At 48.2% G+C, this 13,355-nt stretch overlaps 6 protein-coding genes across 6 annotated transcripts; 4 read left to right on the top strand and 2 right to left on the bottom strand.

Moving 5' to 3' along the window:
- Positions 1 to 45: 45 nt before the first annotated feature.
- Positions 46 to 1,621, top strand: N7478_006542 (MmgE/PrpD family protein; the record flags this gene model as incomplete). The annotated part of the gene is made up of 4 exons (XM_056922756.1): positions 46 to 393; positions 444 to 581; positions 645 to 1,423; positions 1,489 to 1,621. 4 exons carry the CDS (start codon positions 46 to 48, stop codon positions 1,619 to 1,621), a joined length of 1,398 nt encoding a protein of 465 aa, XP_056780793.1.
- Positions 1,622 to 2,119: 498 nt separating this feature from the next.
- N7478_006541 (uncharacterized protein) lies at positions 2,120 to 2,419 on the top strand (the record flags this gene model as incomplete). The annotated part of the gene is made up of 1 exon (XM_056922755.1): positions 2,120 to 2,419. The coding sequence occupies one exon, from the start codon at positions 2,120 to 2,122 to the stop codon at positions 2,417 to 2,419; it is 300 nt and encodes a 99-aa protein (XP_056780792.1).
- Positions 2,420 to 4,833: 2,414 nt separating this feature from the next.
- On the top strand, positions 4,834 to 7,874 carry N7478_006540 (uncharacterized protein; the record flags this gene model as incomplete). Its single annotated transcript, XM_056922754.1, has 2 exons — positions 4,834 to 6,526; positions 6,586 to 7,874. 2 exons carry the CDS (start codon positions 4,834 to 4,836, stop codon positions 7,872 to 7,874), a joined length of 2,982 nt encoding a protein of 993 aa, XP_056780791.1.
- Positions 7,875 to 8,734: 860 nt separating this feature from the next.
- On the bottom strand, positions 8,735 to 9,714 carry N7478_006539 (flavin reductase family protein; the record flags this gene model as incomplete). The annotated part of the gene is made up of 2 exons (XM_056922753.1): positions 8,735 to 9,603; positions 9,669 to 9,714. 2 exons carry the CDS (start codon positions 9,712 to 9,714, stop codon positions 8,735 to 8,737), a joined length of 915 nt encoding a protein of 304 aa, XP_056780790.1.
- A 364-nt stretch (positions 9,715 to 10,078) lies between these two features.
- N7478_006538 (mitochondrial 54S ribosomal protein bL31m) lies at positions 10,079 to 10,612 on the top strand (the record flags this gene model as incomplete). Its single annotated transcript, XM_056922752.1, has 1 exon — positions 10,079 to 10,612. The coding sequence occupies one exon, from the start codon at positions 10,079 to 10,081 to the stop codon at positions 10,610 to 10,612; it is 534 nt and encodes a 177-aa protein (XP_056780789.1).
- Positions 10,613 to 10,833: 221 nt separating this feature from the next.
- Positions 10,834 to 13,179, bottom strand: N7478_006537 (uncharacterized protein; the record flags this gene model as incomplete). The annotated part of the gene is made up of 4 exons (XM_056922751.1): positions 10,834 to 11,841; positions 11,967 to 11,992; positions 12,064 to 12,858; positions 12,909 to 13,179. 4 exons carry the CDS (start codon positions 13,177 to 13,179, stop codon positions 10,834 to 10,836), a joined length of 2,100 nt encoding a protein of 699 aa, XP_056780788.1.
- Between the last annotated feature and the right edge of the window lie 176 nt (positions 13,180 to 13,355).

Below are 13,355 nucleotides of genomic sequence, written 5' to 3'. Positions count from 1 at the left end.
AAATACTTGATATTCAATAAAAGTCCGCTATCGGACACAAACAATATGTCTCAATCTATCACTGGCACATCGCCTTCAGGCGTAACACGGACCGAACATTTAGCAACCTGGTCTGCCAAGCTACAGTTCCAAGATATTCCTCAAGATGTCGTCCAAAAAACCAAAGATTTTTTCTTAGATTGGTTGGGCTGTGCTATTGCCGGTCGACATCACCCCGCTGTCGCCGCCATGGCTCAATTCGCAAAGCAGATGGGGCCTTCGAACGGAAAAAGTGAGATGATCGACGGATCATTGAACTTCTCAACAAGTCCAGCATTCGCCAGTTTAGTCAACGGTGCATCTTCCCATGTCGTTGAGCAAGATGACCTACATAATCGAAGTATTATGCATCCCGTAAGTGGCAACCCACGACAAGGAAAAAGACATGACTAAAATGTTTTCAGGCTACTGTCATCTATCCTGCAGCCCTAGCCGTTGCTCAAGAAGTGGGAGCCACAGGTGAAGAATTTATCGCAGCCTGTGTTGTTGGTTATGAAGTTGGCTGTCGGGTCGGGGAGTACCTAGGCAAAAGCCACTATGAGGTATGTTTTACATAGATGAAGCACTCACCTTGTTTCAGAAGCGCCTGTGCTCATATCGCTCAGCGTTTTCATTCAACAGCAACAGGAGGTGTCATTGGAGTTGCAGCCGCCATCGCTCATATCTTAAAGCTCGACGCAACAAAGACATTATCCGCAATTGGAACAGCCGGCACACAAGCAGCAGGTCTATGGCAGTTCCTACTCGATGCCACTCATTCAAAACAAGTACATACAGGTAAAGCTTGTTTCGATGGTATTTTTGCCGCCTACACAGCTCGTGACGGCCTTCTTGGCCCTCGAGATATCCTCGAAGGACCACGAGCAATGGGGATTGCACTAGTGCCGGGTGACACAAAGCCCGAGGCAATTGACCAAAACCTCGGCTCGGACTGGGCTATTGTCAGTTCTAGTTTCAAGTGGCATGCCTCATGTCGGCATACTCATCCCAGTGTGGATGCACTTCTCAGCCTTATGAAGAAGAATGATGTTCATTTCGATGATGTCGACTCTATTGTTACGCGTACTTACCAGGCTGCTCTCAATGTACTTGGTTTAAGTGGTGATGGTGAGACGGTGCATCAGAGCAAGTTCTCGATGGGCTTTGTTCTTGCTATTGCTGCTAAGAAGGGTCAGGCTATGATTACCGATTTTACGGAGGATGACTTGAAAGATTCGTCATTGCGAGAGTTCCAGAAACGTGTGTCTATGGAGCTGGATGAGGAAATTGATAGCAAGTTTCCCGAGAAGTGGCAGGGAACTGTGATTGTTACATGCAAATCTGGGAAGATGTTTACAGAGTCGGTTGAATTTGCAAAGGGAGATCCCGAGCTTCCATTGACCAAGTACGTTTTTCTTCCATTTAATATTCTTGGTTTCGCTTTGATTGGGGTTCTAACAAGTGTTTTAGGGGTGAAATTGAGAGAAAAGCCCGGGCCCTTGCTACGTATGGTGGTTTCACGGATACCACGCGAGTTAACCAGTTGATTGAAAGATCTTGGAATCTGGAGCGCGAAGCAAACCTTAATGGGTTTACTTTTTGAAAGCCGCACATGTGGATCTTCGTGCTTAAAGAGCTTTTTGTATCCATTATAGTCAAATATAAGCTTTTTTTCTATTCGCTTGGCAAGTTTAGATACATGAAGCTTATCTGTTTTTATGGATCCGACGACTTAGCACAAGACTACAAAACCTCTATTAACCCATGATCTGTTTCAAAATCACAAATCTGACACGGCGGGGGGCAGGGTGGTGGCCAGATGAGTAGGGTATAAATTGAAGAAGATTACTTTGTTTATTCCTTGAGTTTCTCAAGCACACTTCTTATCTGAATATTCCCGCTGAAAAAATACATTTTCTTCATCCAGAAGACTCGGATTTTCAGTGCAGAACGATCTTCGAAGTTTTGTGGAAACTTCGCAGTCCTTGAGCATATCGAGCATTCGCGAGTACCGCCGAGCTGTACAGCAATGGAACGTTTTCGGAATACCGTGGATCTATTCAGAAATGCTCTATAACAGTCTCTCCTTCACATGTAACTGATGTCTACCACTAGGTTGGCTGTGACTACCACGCGTTCGGTTATATTCGACGAGACATCAAGCTGTGAAGGCTGGTGGGAACAGAGCAGCCAATTACGAACAGAGAGAAATAGCACGGATGAAATGATGGATAGTCGCGAGGACGGCAATGAAGAGGAAGAAAAAGGAGATGAATGGTACGAAGACGGCTACGATTACGACGATGTCGACGAAGAGGATGTCACCGAGGATGAAGAGGATGGGGATGAAGATGTAGTCGACGGGGAAGATGGCGATCTTGACTCTGATGAAACAGACTAGGCTAAGCTATTTGTATGCGACTGTTGATGCTATCCTAGATCATTGGGATGTACGAGTGGCTTTTTGGGATAGAATACCTGGGTATGCGTCGTGGAGTTGCAGCGACTGATAGCTCCAGTATTAGATGAATGTACTATAGTAGTAGTTGAAAGCGCACGGAATGCGCCAGGCTATCTTCGATTTTATGTTTACTTTTCTCTAATCTCAAGGCTGTCAACTTCGTTCCTTTGAAAGTGAGATGTTGCACTGGATAGTACATACACCACCTGGGCAGCTGACGTACGCACTGTAGCAGTCAACAGGGGCCCAGGTAGCCAAGGGGCACCCTTGAAACAAGACGAACTGACATTTTAACTCACTATCTCTAAAGATCAATGTGGTGGACAGATCCCGGGACGCTAGGAGAGATCTCAGTCCGGCTCGATTCACACCGCCAGGACCCCATCAAGTAAATAATTGAGAGATAGTTCCTCTGTGCATTGGAATGTGGCGTAAAGACTATCGTGCAGCAAATATTTGGTGTTCAATTTGTCATTGTTGTACGAAGATATCACCATTCAAAGTAATTACGTGAGGGTGGCGCTATGTATTCCATACAATAATACACCTATTTAGCTTAGAAAATATCAACTTCGGAGTTGATACCGAACATAGGCGGAGTGGAGGGGGGGCTCGGACGACCAGGCCCAGTAGGAAGATCGCCGCAACTTTGTCGAACCGTTTTTTCAACTTATCGGACCCAAGCCAGAATCCGGCACCCTGATTCGGCTCAAAAAGGGGAGCGTAAAGTCAAATCGGGTAAGTGGCGCGATGGATCTTAACTTATTTTTCATTTTGGCAGAAGATGTCATTGTAATATAGGCATTGTAGGTGAAACTACGTAACTGAAGATAATTTACCTTTACGACAGTTGAAGGTGATCGACCTTGACAAGCCCCAGGGTGGTTAAATCCCACCGCATGCAAAGCTCCAGACACCCAAAGAAGTGGACGGACAAGCCATGTCCAAGACCAGCTGCGTTGTCGATCTATGCCTAATTAGTGGATGATCTACGAGCGCAACCTTGATGCCAAGACGCAAATCTGTCTTTGGGAGGGGTGAGAGTGACTGGGAGAGGCTTGGGATAAGATTTACACCACTTGTCACTCCCCTCGTGCCATGATCGACTTGGGAAACTCGCGTGTCCGATCGGTGTCGTCCACAAAATCCTTTGCAGACTCCACATTGTAATTTCTTGCACATCAGGGATCGCGGAGTGGTCATTGCTTAGGCGGAGCCTCTCCAAAACAGATAGCCGAGCATGTGAAGACCCTGGCCGAGAAAACAATAAAACAAGTGGCTAGGAGTAAGCACACGCTAAGATGTAATTAGCTTGGTATGAGGCCACCCGGCAGTCTAGCTCTGTTTGGGGGTCGACGGGAAGTCTGCTCATCCGTTAGGGCATCCTCTTCAATGATTAGCCAGTCATTCTGAAGGGACTCGTGTCGACATGCATAAAGCCCCCAGGTCTACTGCAAGGATGACCCCGCAGCACACACGGCTTAGCGAACGGTTAGTCGGTAGTCCCATTGAAAACGGGCATCATAGGTGCCAAATAGAATTCGATACCTCTTTTTTGAGTCTGCCCGTGCACAAGAAACGACATGTTGTGTTGTTCCGGGTCGGTTCATTCGGGTATTTGCTGCCTCTTTCATACGGGATTCGTGGGGGCGTTGCATTAGTGTCATATAATATTCGCAAAGATAGAGAGACCTGATCGAGTGAAAAGAGTCTGGCTTTCAATAAAGGCCGTAGACCGTGCCATCTGGGACTTTGCTCTCGTTCTAGCCAGTTGAAAATAAGTTGATGTGTTGCTATCCGAACCCGAAACGCATGCCTAATGTAGGTGGTAGTTGCATGGGAAACGAAGGGTCAGAACGGTAAGAGTTGGTTATCCGGCGAAAACTCGGGAACTTTTAGCTCAATGTGTGTATTTAATTGTCGATAATCTCATCGAAACAATGAATTGAAGTCCTTCAGGGCTTACAGGTCTTGAGACAAGGTTGTGTTTCTAAGTATAAAATGAGAAAGTAAAAGCGGCAGGTACCGCCTACCCGATCCTTCATGATCGACACCCTTTTTTTCTTACCATACGTTACCACTTTTCGGTCCACTCGTTTCTTTCTCTTGCTCCAAACCTCATACACTTTTCCTTTCTCTCCTCGTACTACTTTCCTTCTTTTTTCCCTTCTACCACAACCCACCCCACACTTTGCATTCTCCCTTCATCTAATTCACATTTTCACTAAACGCCCTGGGAGAGCGTGTTTCTTTTTCCTTTCTATTCCGCCCCCCTCCCTCTTCCAGCCTGGTCCCAGTCCTTGGCCTTGTCCCGCCAAGCTGACTCGGACCTGGGTTTCGGACTCCCCTCGTCCATGCCACGCTCATCTGCTGCGGGTAGGAAGAACCAGAACAATCGACAGGAGAATGGCCCCGTCGGTCCTGGCAAGAAAGTAATCAAGCAGAAATCAAGCAGCCATCTCAACGGCTCGCCCCCCAACGGCTCCGTTCCTGCGGGTACCGCCGCGCCTGTCGACCTGTCCGCTCATCGTTCTACGAGTGATACTGCAGTCACCTCTCCAGTTGTCGCCAAAGGTACGGATGGGTCGAAGGCTGATGGCAATGGCCGTGGGATGGCGAATGGACACAACGGCAAGGCTGTGGACATGGCATGTGGCCAGGTGAACGGTGTTGTGCCGCATAATGGTGGCATGGCAGGTGTAGCCTCTCGCAATGGCACTGCCAAACGCTCGGGGTCGAATGCTTCAATCAACCCGCTTCAACTCGCGTCCACCATCTTGAAGTCGTGTCCTATGTACGACACTATCGCCATCTTAATTTTTCTGCTACAACTCCCACCTATGGTGCTTACTCTTGTCCAATTCTTGTTCGCGTCCTTAACTTTCATGCCTCCCAGTGGTGCCGTAGCTGGGTCTCTTTCCGCCAATTTTGATATTTTCCAGGGACCCGCCGGTACACCTTCGTTAGGGACGATGATGGCCATGGACACGTTCTGTCTTCTTGTCTGGGGCCTCTTCATGTGGACGTGGGCGCAAAACTTTGCAATCGATCTCGCTCATGTTCAAGTCGCCATCACTCTTGGTGGTGGAGGTTCCGGAAAGAATGGCGGAGTCAATGGTCTCTGTGTTGGAATTGTTCTGCTTCTTCATATCGTTCGCAGTAAAGGTATCCAGGATTTCGTTCTAGGACATCTCGTTTCCGCCAAACTTGTCAGCCCCGACATTCTTTCCCAGTTTTCGAATCTTCTACCCGCCGAGTTCCGACGCACCGAGGCATCCACATCTCCATCGTGGCTGAGGAGTCTCCTCGCCGTACATATATTAGCACAAGCGGGAACAGCAATGGCACGACGCTCGATGGCAAAGAACAGGGCCCCTCCGCCATCGCGGAGTGGGAAACGTGGGGATACGGAAGCTTCGGCGGGCTCTCAGAATCAGCCTGATTCTGCACTCGAGTCTGCAGCTAGTCTTTCTTCATCTCTCATGGGTCCCGATGGCCAATTTCTCAAGGATGGCAAGGATCGGCTTACTTCAGCCAAAAAACGCAGGAGGCAAGCTAATCAAGTCCGAAGTCGTCAGCCATTTTGGGCCGCTCTGGCCAGTACCAAAGTCACCGTTATGCGAGAATATGAGCATTCACGAGCGTCTTCAAAAACCACTCGTGGTCTTACAATGACTGAGGAGGATCTTCAAGGCGTTTCCCTTGATGATGGATTGGTGTGGGTTACAGATGTAGATAGTTCTTCGATCAAGTTTGCCGCCGGTGATCTCAACGATGATTCACTGGGCTCAGGCTCTTATGAAGCCGGCCGCTTGGAAGGCGATATGGAGCCGTTTTATGTTTACGTCAACGGAGCTCTTTGGGCCACCGCGACTATTCTTCGGGTGTCGGATTCGTCAAAGGGGCCAAGTATGGTTCAATGGCGGGGTGAGATCTCTGGACTTGCCCCCAATTGTGCTTACACTTGCTCCTTTATGCGAAGCGATACCGATGAGGAAATTTGCGCTATGAGTGTCAAGACACCTGCGACAGCCGACACGGAACAAGGTAGGTTTCCTAATCACGCCAGCAGGCTGCTTGAATGCATATGTCTTACCAATTAATAGCTGTTTCTGTGGTCTCGACACCGTCGCATCCGCCTTACAGACCTTCGTCGCCTACTACGACGCTGAAGAATTCCATAGTCAACGCCGAGTCCAAACTGAACGATAAACGCTACCGATTGAAAAAGACAAAGAACGACCATAAGCTTCTCATATCGAAGGTTCGGAGGGAAGTGGATAATTATAACAACCGTCTACAAAGCGGAACCGACGAGAACAAACAAAAGCAACGTTCACTGCAACTGGAACGCAATATTCGACAAACGGAGGAGGCGACCGCAGCACTGGAGCAGCAACTAGACACCATGGAGAATGTTCCAGAGGAAGAAGTCGAGCGGTGGAATGCTCATAAGGCCGACTTTGATCGAGAGTTGGAGCGCTTTAACTTGGCGAAGGAGGAGCTTCAAGAGGCCCGCCTTGCCGCAGCCCAACAGGCTTCAGCAGTGGAACAGGAATTGAACATGGTTATTCAAAAACGCGAGAGATTGCAGGGCCGCCGAACCCGTGTCAACGAGCAGTATGATCGCATAATCTCGGCTAATGCCCAAGGACTGAACGAACGAGAGCGCCGCGCAGCCGAACAGTTCGCTCGAGAACAAGATCAATCCAAGATGGAAGCCAACTTCCATGAACAATTCGCAAGCATTAGCCAGTCTGTGCAAGACTTTCAACTGCGCACCAGTCAACTTTGGCAACAAGCATCTGCGATTGAGCAATCGATCCAACAGCAGCAACAGCAAATGCTTCTGGATTCTGGTCCTCTTACACCGGAGGGAAACCTTCCCGGTACCAATCCTCTGCCTGAGACATCTACTGCGCCTACCCACAGTCGTTCCTTGTTGGCACTCAGCTTCCCACCGGCAAGGTCTAGCCCTCTGCATATATCGTCTTCCCCAGAACATGCTACCTCTTCGCATCCAGCCAGCCCTGTACAGGACGCATTCACGTCTCAGTTCCCGTCCTCCCCGTTCGGCAATGGAAACTCTTACTTTGTATCTGACACAAATCCCCGGGACCGTTCGTTTTCCAACCGCTCCGCCCACAGCAGCCTATACGGCTCGGAATTCTTCGAGCCCAATCGTATGCCGCTCCAAGTTGATCTTTCGGACCTGCTTTCGGAAAAGCCGCGTTCTGGATCAGATTCCAACGGTTTTCTTTTTCAGAATGGCCGTCCGATGCTGAGTCCTTTTCAACGAGCAACAAGTCGCGGTAGCGGGGCTGGCAGTGGCAGTGGGAGCGGCGGCAGCGGAAGTGGCAGTGGTAGTGGCAGTCCAAAGTCTGCACGCGATTGAAAAGGTGTTATCGAGTATTCAACACATGGATTCCCTGCGTGCTGACAGGTTCTGGTTGTACGCGAGATATCCATTCTTTCTCGTTGAGCCTTTGATTTCTCGTTTCTATTGAATGCTTCGCCCAGCAAGTTGATTGGTGTGCTTTCAGTTGCATCTGGAGGTTATCGTCGCCTTGGTATTTGCGGTCTGGTCCTGCTATATATCTATTTGTACTTCTCATTGGATGGTGTTGTGAAGGTCTAGGTGTCCTTGACCATTGCCTCGCTTCTGTCTCGCAGTGAGATTGTACAGTATTTCTCAGACTCGGTTGAAGTGAGATAGATCACAGTTCTGTTCCTAAGACTTAAAAGCCTGTTCTACATATCTTGACACTGGTTCATACAGTACATTTATGTTCTAAAAGTTTTCACTCCTTTATAGATCCATCCATACGTAACCTTGCAGTAAATATGATTATATTTCTAGACCTTCGAACTCCGAGTCCTCAGTACCACGGCTTGGCACTCGAGGTATCTCCCGTCTCCCGCTCTCTTGGCCTTGAAACTTGAGATCTTGGCTTCATGGAGATTCCCTCGGAATACCAGGATCTCTCCAACAATACACCAGGGTGCATAAATTTCAGGGAACATAAGTGATACCCATAGTGTGAAAGTTTGGTGCCCAGGTGATTACACTATATGTGGTCAAGCCTTACTATTAACAACTTCTCTTGTAAATGTGGTCGTAACTTGAGATTGTATATTGTAAACAAAGTGCGGTTCCAGCCTGATCAGGCTGGTAATGGTATATTACTCTAATGTACAGGGTCCCAAACACCCCTCTATAGTGTTCGTATATCCTCTAAACAGCTCCTAATTTCTTCAAATATCCTTTCCCATCTTCCAAAATTTAGTATTTGCATATGTCAAACACAGGCCATCCGTATACTTCTCATCAGCATTCGAGCCCTCAATTGCCCGAACAACAGTCCCCAATATAATCGAGTGATCATGCACATCCACTTTACTCGGATGGAGAATACATTCCAAGATAAACGGGAAATCAGCTTGCGAATTTTCCTCTGAAGTGTTCCGCCTTCTTAAGATGGGAAGTGGTCTCTCGTCAGCTGCCACGCTCGTATCCGAATCTTGAGCCCGCACCGCATCTGCAGCTGCAGAAACATCCAAAGTCCCAAACTGAAAGTCGCCATGCCCACTTAGTATACTTGCGAGCGTAGTGTTTCCCTTAGAGAAGTCTCGGGCTAGAGTTGCGGTTGCAGATCCGGGCGCGAGTAAATGGACTAGGAATCGGCGCGAGGCGAGCAGAGCGTTCAGTGTTTCGGATGGCCTGCGTACGTTGAATGAGATGACTGGGTGCGGTGTGAGTGTCACGGTATTGAAGGAGGAGACTGTCATGCCGCGAAATGATGATGTATCTTGGGGACCGGTCGGATCTGTAGATGTGATAATGGCGACTGGGTAAGGGACTTGGCGCATGAGAAGGCGGACGTGCTCGGATATTGAGGATGCAGGGGAAGCTTTTGATTGTGTATTTGGGGCCGGAGACTCGGATGATTCGTTTTTAGGCGTTACTTGGGCATCTTGGGCCTTGGATGCTGCATTGCTGCTGCTTTGTCGGGAGAATTGTAGATGACTGTGGCGGCGAAGTGGTCGTGCCGAAGGTGTTTGGGATTGAACGACAGAGAGAGATAATGAGGTCTGATTTATTTGTTTGCTGGCATGGAATGGATCTAAATATGTATTAGATTATTGCTAACTCCCACATGGTCTCTGGTAAACACGCTGCGAAACTCACCTCCGAAGGCTCTCCGGGCCGCAAGTCGCGGGACTGAGAGCTTCATGGTGCCGGCTTAAAAGGATCAAAAACGCTGTCGCGCGCTTGAAGATCACTCAAAATTAGTAGCCATAGGAAAACACCGTCCGTTGCATTTATTATTTAGGTCGAAACTATCAATCAATTGAAGTCCAAAGACGAGTAAGTCCCTCTTGCCGCAAAAAACCGAGACGGATGCTTACATAACACGATAATTTCTCTTCAAATGTTTCCGCAACGAAATGTGTATAGCATCAAGTCCACCTTTCCCCCCCTGAATTGCATCCAGCCCACGCCCAATACTTTACGCGCATTGGATCTCAAAAACCTACACCTAAGCTTCAATTCTCTTGATCATCGTCGCTGCATAGCAGCACCTTCCACCTTGCACAATGTCCATGCACACATCTCTCCGCCGCGCCGCGGCCACATTACCCAGCTCAACAAGAAGCATCCTCCCCTCCAGCCAAATCATTACCGCCCAATCCAAGAGCACATCTTTTACCTGTTCGCAATGCCGCCATGCGACCCTTCTCCGCCGCCCTAAGCGGCCCTACACCTTCACCCAGCTCGTCACCCTCTCCGACGGCAGCTCCTTCACGCACCGCACCAGCTCTCCTACTCCTGTCTACCGCTCCACCCGTGACACTCGGAACTCGCTTCTATGGAACCCCACTAGCAGCAAGCTGATGAATGTGGAGGACGATGAGGCCGGTCGATTGGCTGCTTTCCGTGCGCGATTCGGTCGTAGCTTCGATGCCAACGCCCCCGCTGCGGAGGCTGATGCTACTGCTAAGAAGGAGAAGGAGGAAGAAATCAAGGCGCAGCAGGCTGCCGAGCAAGAGGAAGAGGATAACCTGTTGGATCTTATCAGTTCCTTTGGACAACAGGAGGCGCCACCTCCGGAGAAGAAGAAGAAGTGGTAATCTTGCAGAGAGGGATTTCCACTACGAAATATGGAAATCAGGGAAAGGATTGGGTGAGAACTAAAGAATTGTAAGACCATTGGTCAGGAGTTGGGATTTTTATTCTTGTGTCATCTCTTTTGTACATTATAACATATTTCCTATATTTTTCTCTTTGCATCAACACCCATATATTTGTTATTCTGTCTGCATTGATGGTAGTATATCCAATATGTCTAGATTTAAAGACTCGGACTGAAGCCCTCTACTGCTACATCCCAATTCTCTGGGAAGTGTGGGCCTTCATCGCCGTCCCAACCGCCCGCCATCATAGCAGCAGCAAGTAACAAGCCACCAGCATCGGGCATATAAGGAGTTGGGACTCGACTTCCTCCTTCAGCATATCCCGCATCATCAAAGACATAGTATTCATCAAGAAGATATGCAACGGCTTGGTCCACATCACCAAGTCGCAGGCTGTTCATAGCCAACATACTAAAGTCCCATCCATAAGAGTCCCCAAAGTCCCAAAGTTCCCTGATTAGCGCAGCAGTATGGCGCATACTAGTGATATTCAATGGTGTCCCTGTAAGTGGTGGTGGAAGTAGACCATAAACTCCAGCCATGGCGGGATGATCTTGTACAGTGGTAGTATTCGGCTGCCACATGTCGGGAATGCCCTCGTACACAGCATACGCGTTATCAATAATGGGCAATGGCGCGAGATTATCCCGCACGGTAGTCCATGCACCGGGAATCGCGATGCCTTGGCGTTCCTTCCACTGAATAGCGATATCGAGACCGAAGCGCCAGTAAGCAAGCTCAAATGTCGGATTGGTAGTGACGTTTGGGCTTGTATTCTCGCTGACCGGGTACATTGGAGGCCCTAGATCATATACCTTAGTGGACTGGTTCCACCAAGCATAAGATGCCATAAAGTCGGCCGTTGCTGTTATAACCTCGTCCCATTCTTCCAGGGTATCGTGATTTGGGAACTCTCGGTAGAAGTACTCGGCGAAATGCATCACATGGGGTTGTTGCCAGATGAGCAGTGCGTTTATTTCACCCGGGGCACTGCGGCCTGTTGGATCTGTCATCTTTCCCCATCTTGCACCCGCATATCCCTGTTGAGTGGCTCTATCAATGCTGGATTGAAGGAATCTTTTGTATGTGCTGGGGGCACTTCGAGATAAGAGATCGTAATGTCCCCATCGGGCAAACTGCAAGGAATGCCAGAGAAACATTTCAAGCTATCAAAGTTAGAATCATTTTCAGAGTTTCAGACTTTTGGAATGTGCTCACATGGAATTTCCCATACCATCCGTTATTCACGAGTCCTAATTGCTTTTGATTAATAACTCAGAAGAAACAACACGAGCCGTAGAGGGGTCATACCAGATTCTAAAGAGAAAAGAAAAAGTCAATCCAAAGCTTAATATATGTATACGTTCATAACATAAAAAGGAACATACCCTGGGGAGGATTATAAGAAGCTTCATTCACAGCAACAAGATACTGTGAGAGAATTATTCGTCGCTGAAGCTCAGTTGCATTTGTATTTTTGGTTGCAGACAAGTCGACAAAAGCTCCAGATGTCCAGTAATCCGCCCACCACTCTCTTGACGCAGAAGCAATATTATTGTACGCTGGAAAACTGTAGTGAGAATCGCTCCCAGGACGAAAGACCGCAACGAGTTGAATGGCATTCGATCCAGAGGATTTGAGGGTAAATCGGTTCGTTCCAAGTGAAGGACCAGAAACAAAACCTTTTCCACTCCACTTAATACCAAGACCATTGATATTGCTATCGAGAGTATGCTCGAAGGAGGCCGTGCAAGAAGTAGACCTCATCAGTACTGTACTATTCGCCGTCTCGTTCCATACGCCAACATATGGAGCATCGAATTTGTTGATGTCAGAAGTAGGAAAGTCGAAGAAGACTCCTAAATCACCTGAATCAAGGAGATCTGACTTGATTTCTATGCCCACGATTGGGTCATCTGGGTGACACCAAACCTGTACCGAGACATTGGATCCTTTATAACGAAAAGTGGATCGAATTGTGCCCTCCCAAATATCCAAATCTTGAGATTTAAAAAGCAATTGCTCTTCCGTGATATTCCCTTCCGAGAAATGGAGACCAATATTGGCGATACTCAGCCGTTGAGGGTTCTCAATTAGCCAATTTGAGATATCATTTTCTGCTGGGTTGGGCATATCATAATTGACAAGCCCGCCATGTGTCCACCAGTCTAGGCCGGTGAAGTCTATCTTCAGGGTGAGTATATTATTAATTATGGGTAAGAGCCTAACGAACCTGAAGGAGAGCTTTGTCCAGGTGTCGTTGGCAGACTAAAATTATGCCAAGACCATGAGCTCTCAGTGGCGAAATGAGAGAAAGTCTGTAAACCTGTGATATCTGCACCAAATGCGAAATTGCCATTGCCGACCTGCAGGGGTGTTGTTGACGAGCTAGCATTACGGCGCGGATTGAGCGAGCGAACAACATGTTCTCGTTGATGAGAAGGAATCTTGGCTGCAGCACCAGCCGCTAGTGTCGCAACTGTCAAAAATTGTATTAGATGCATTGTACTTGTAAAAATAGGAAAATTTCTAGCCAAATTTCGGCGTTTTCTGGCGACAAAAAAAAAGGGAAGTAGCTTTTGTGTTCGATGTCTCTTGACTGGTGGAACTATACAAGCCCGGTTCTTCACATTCCCGGGGCTGTGGGTTTTGCGGGGTACAGACCCTCGGGGATTCGGGG

This window comes from Penicillium angulare (assembly GCF_028827245.1).
Source record: "Penicillium angulare strain IBT 27051 chromosome Unknown utg000004l_segment0_segment0, whole genome shotgun sequence".
Taxonomy (NCBI): Eukaryota; Fungi; Ascomycota; class Eurotiomycetes; order Eurotiales; family Aspergillaceae; genus Penicillium; species Penicillium angulare.
The sequence above is the reverse complement of the archived record's forward strand: the minus strand, read 5'-3'. Positions and strand labels throughout refer to the sequence as shown.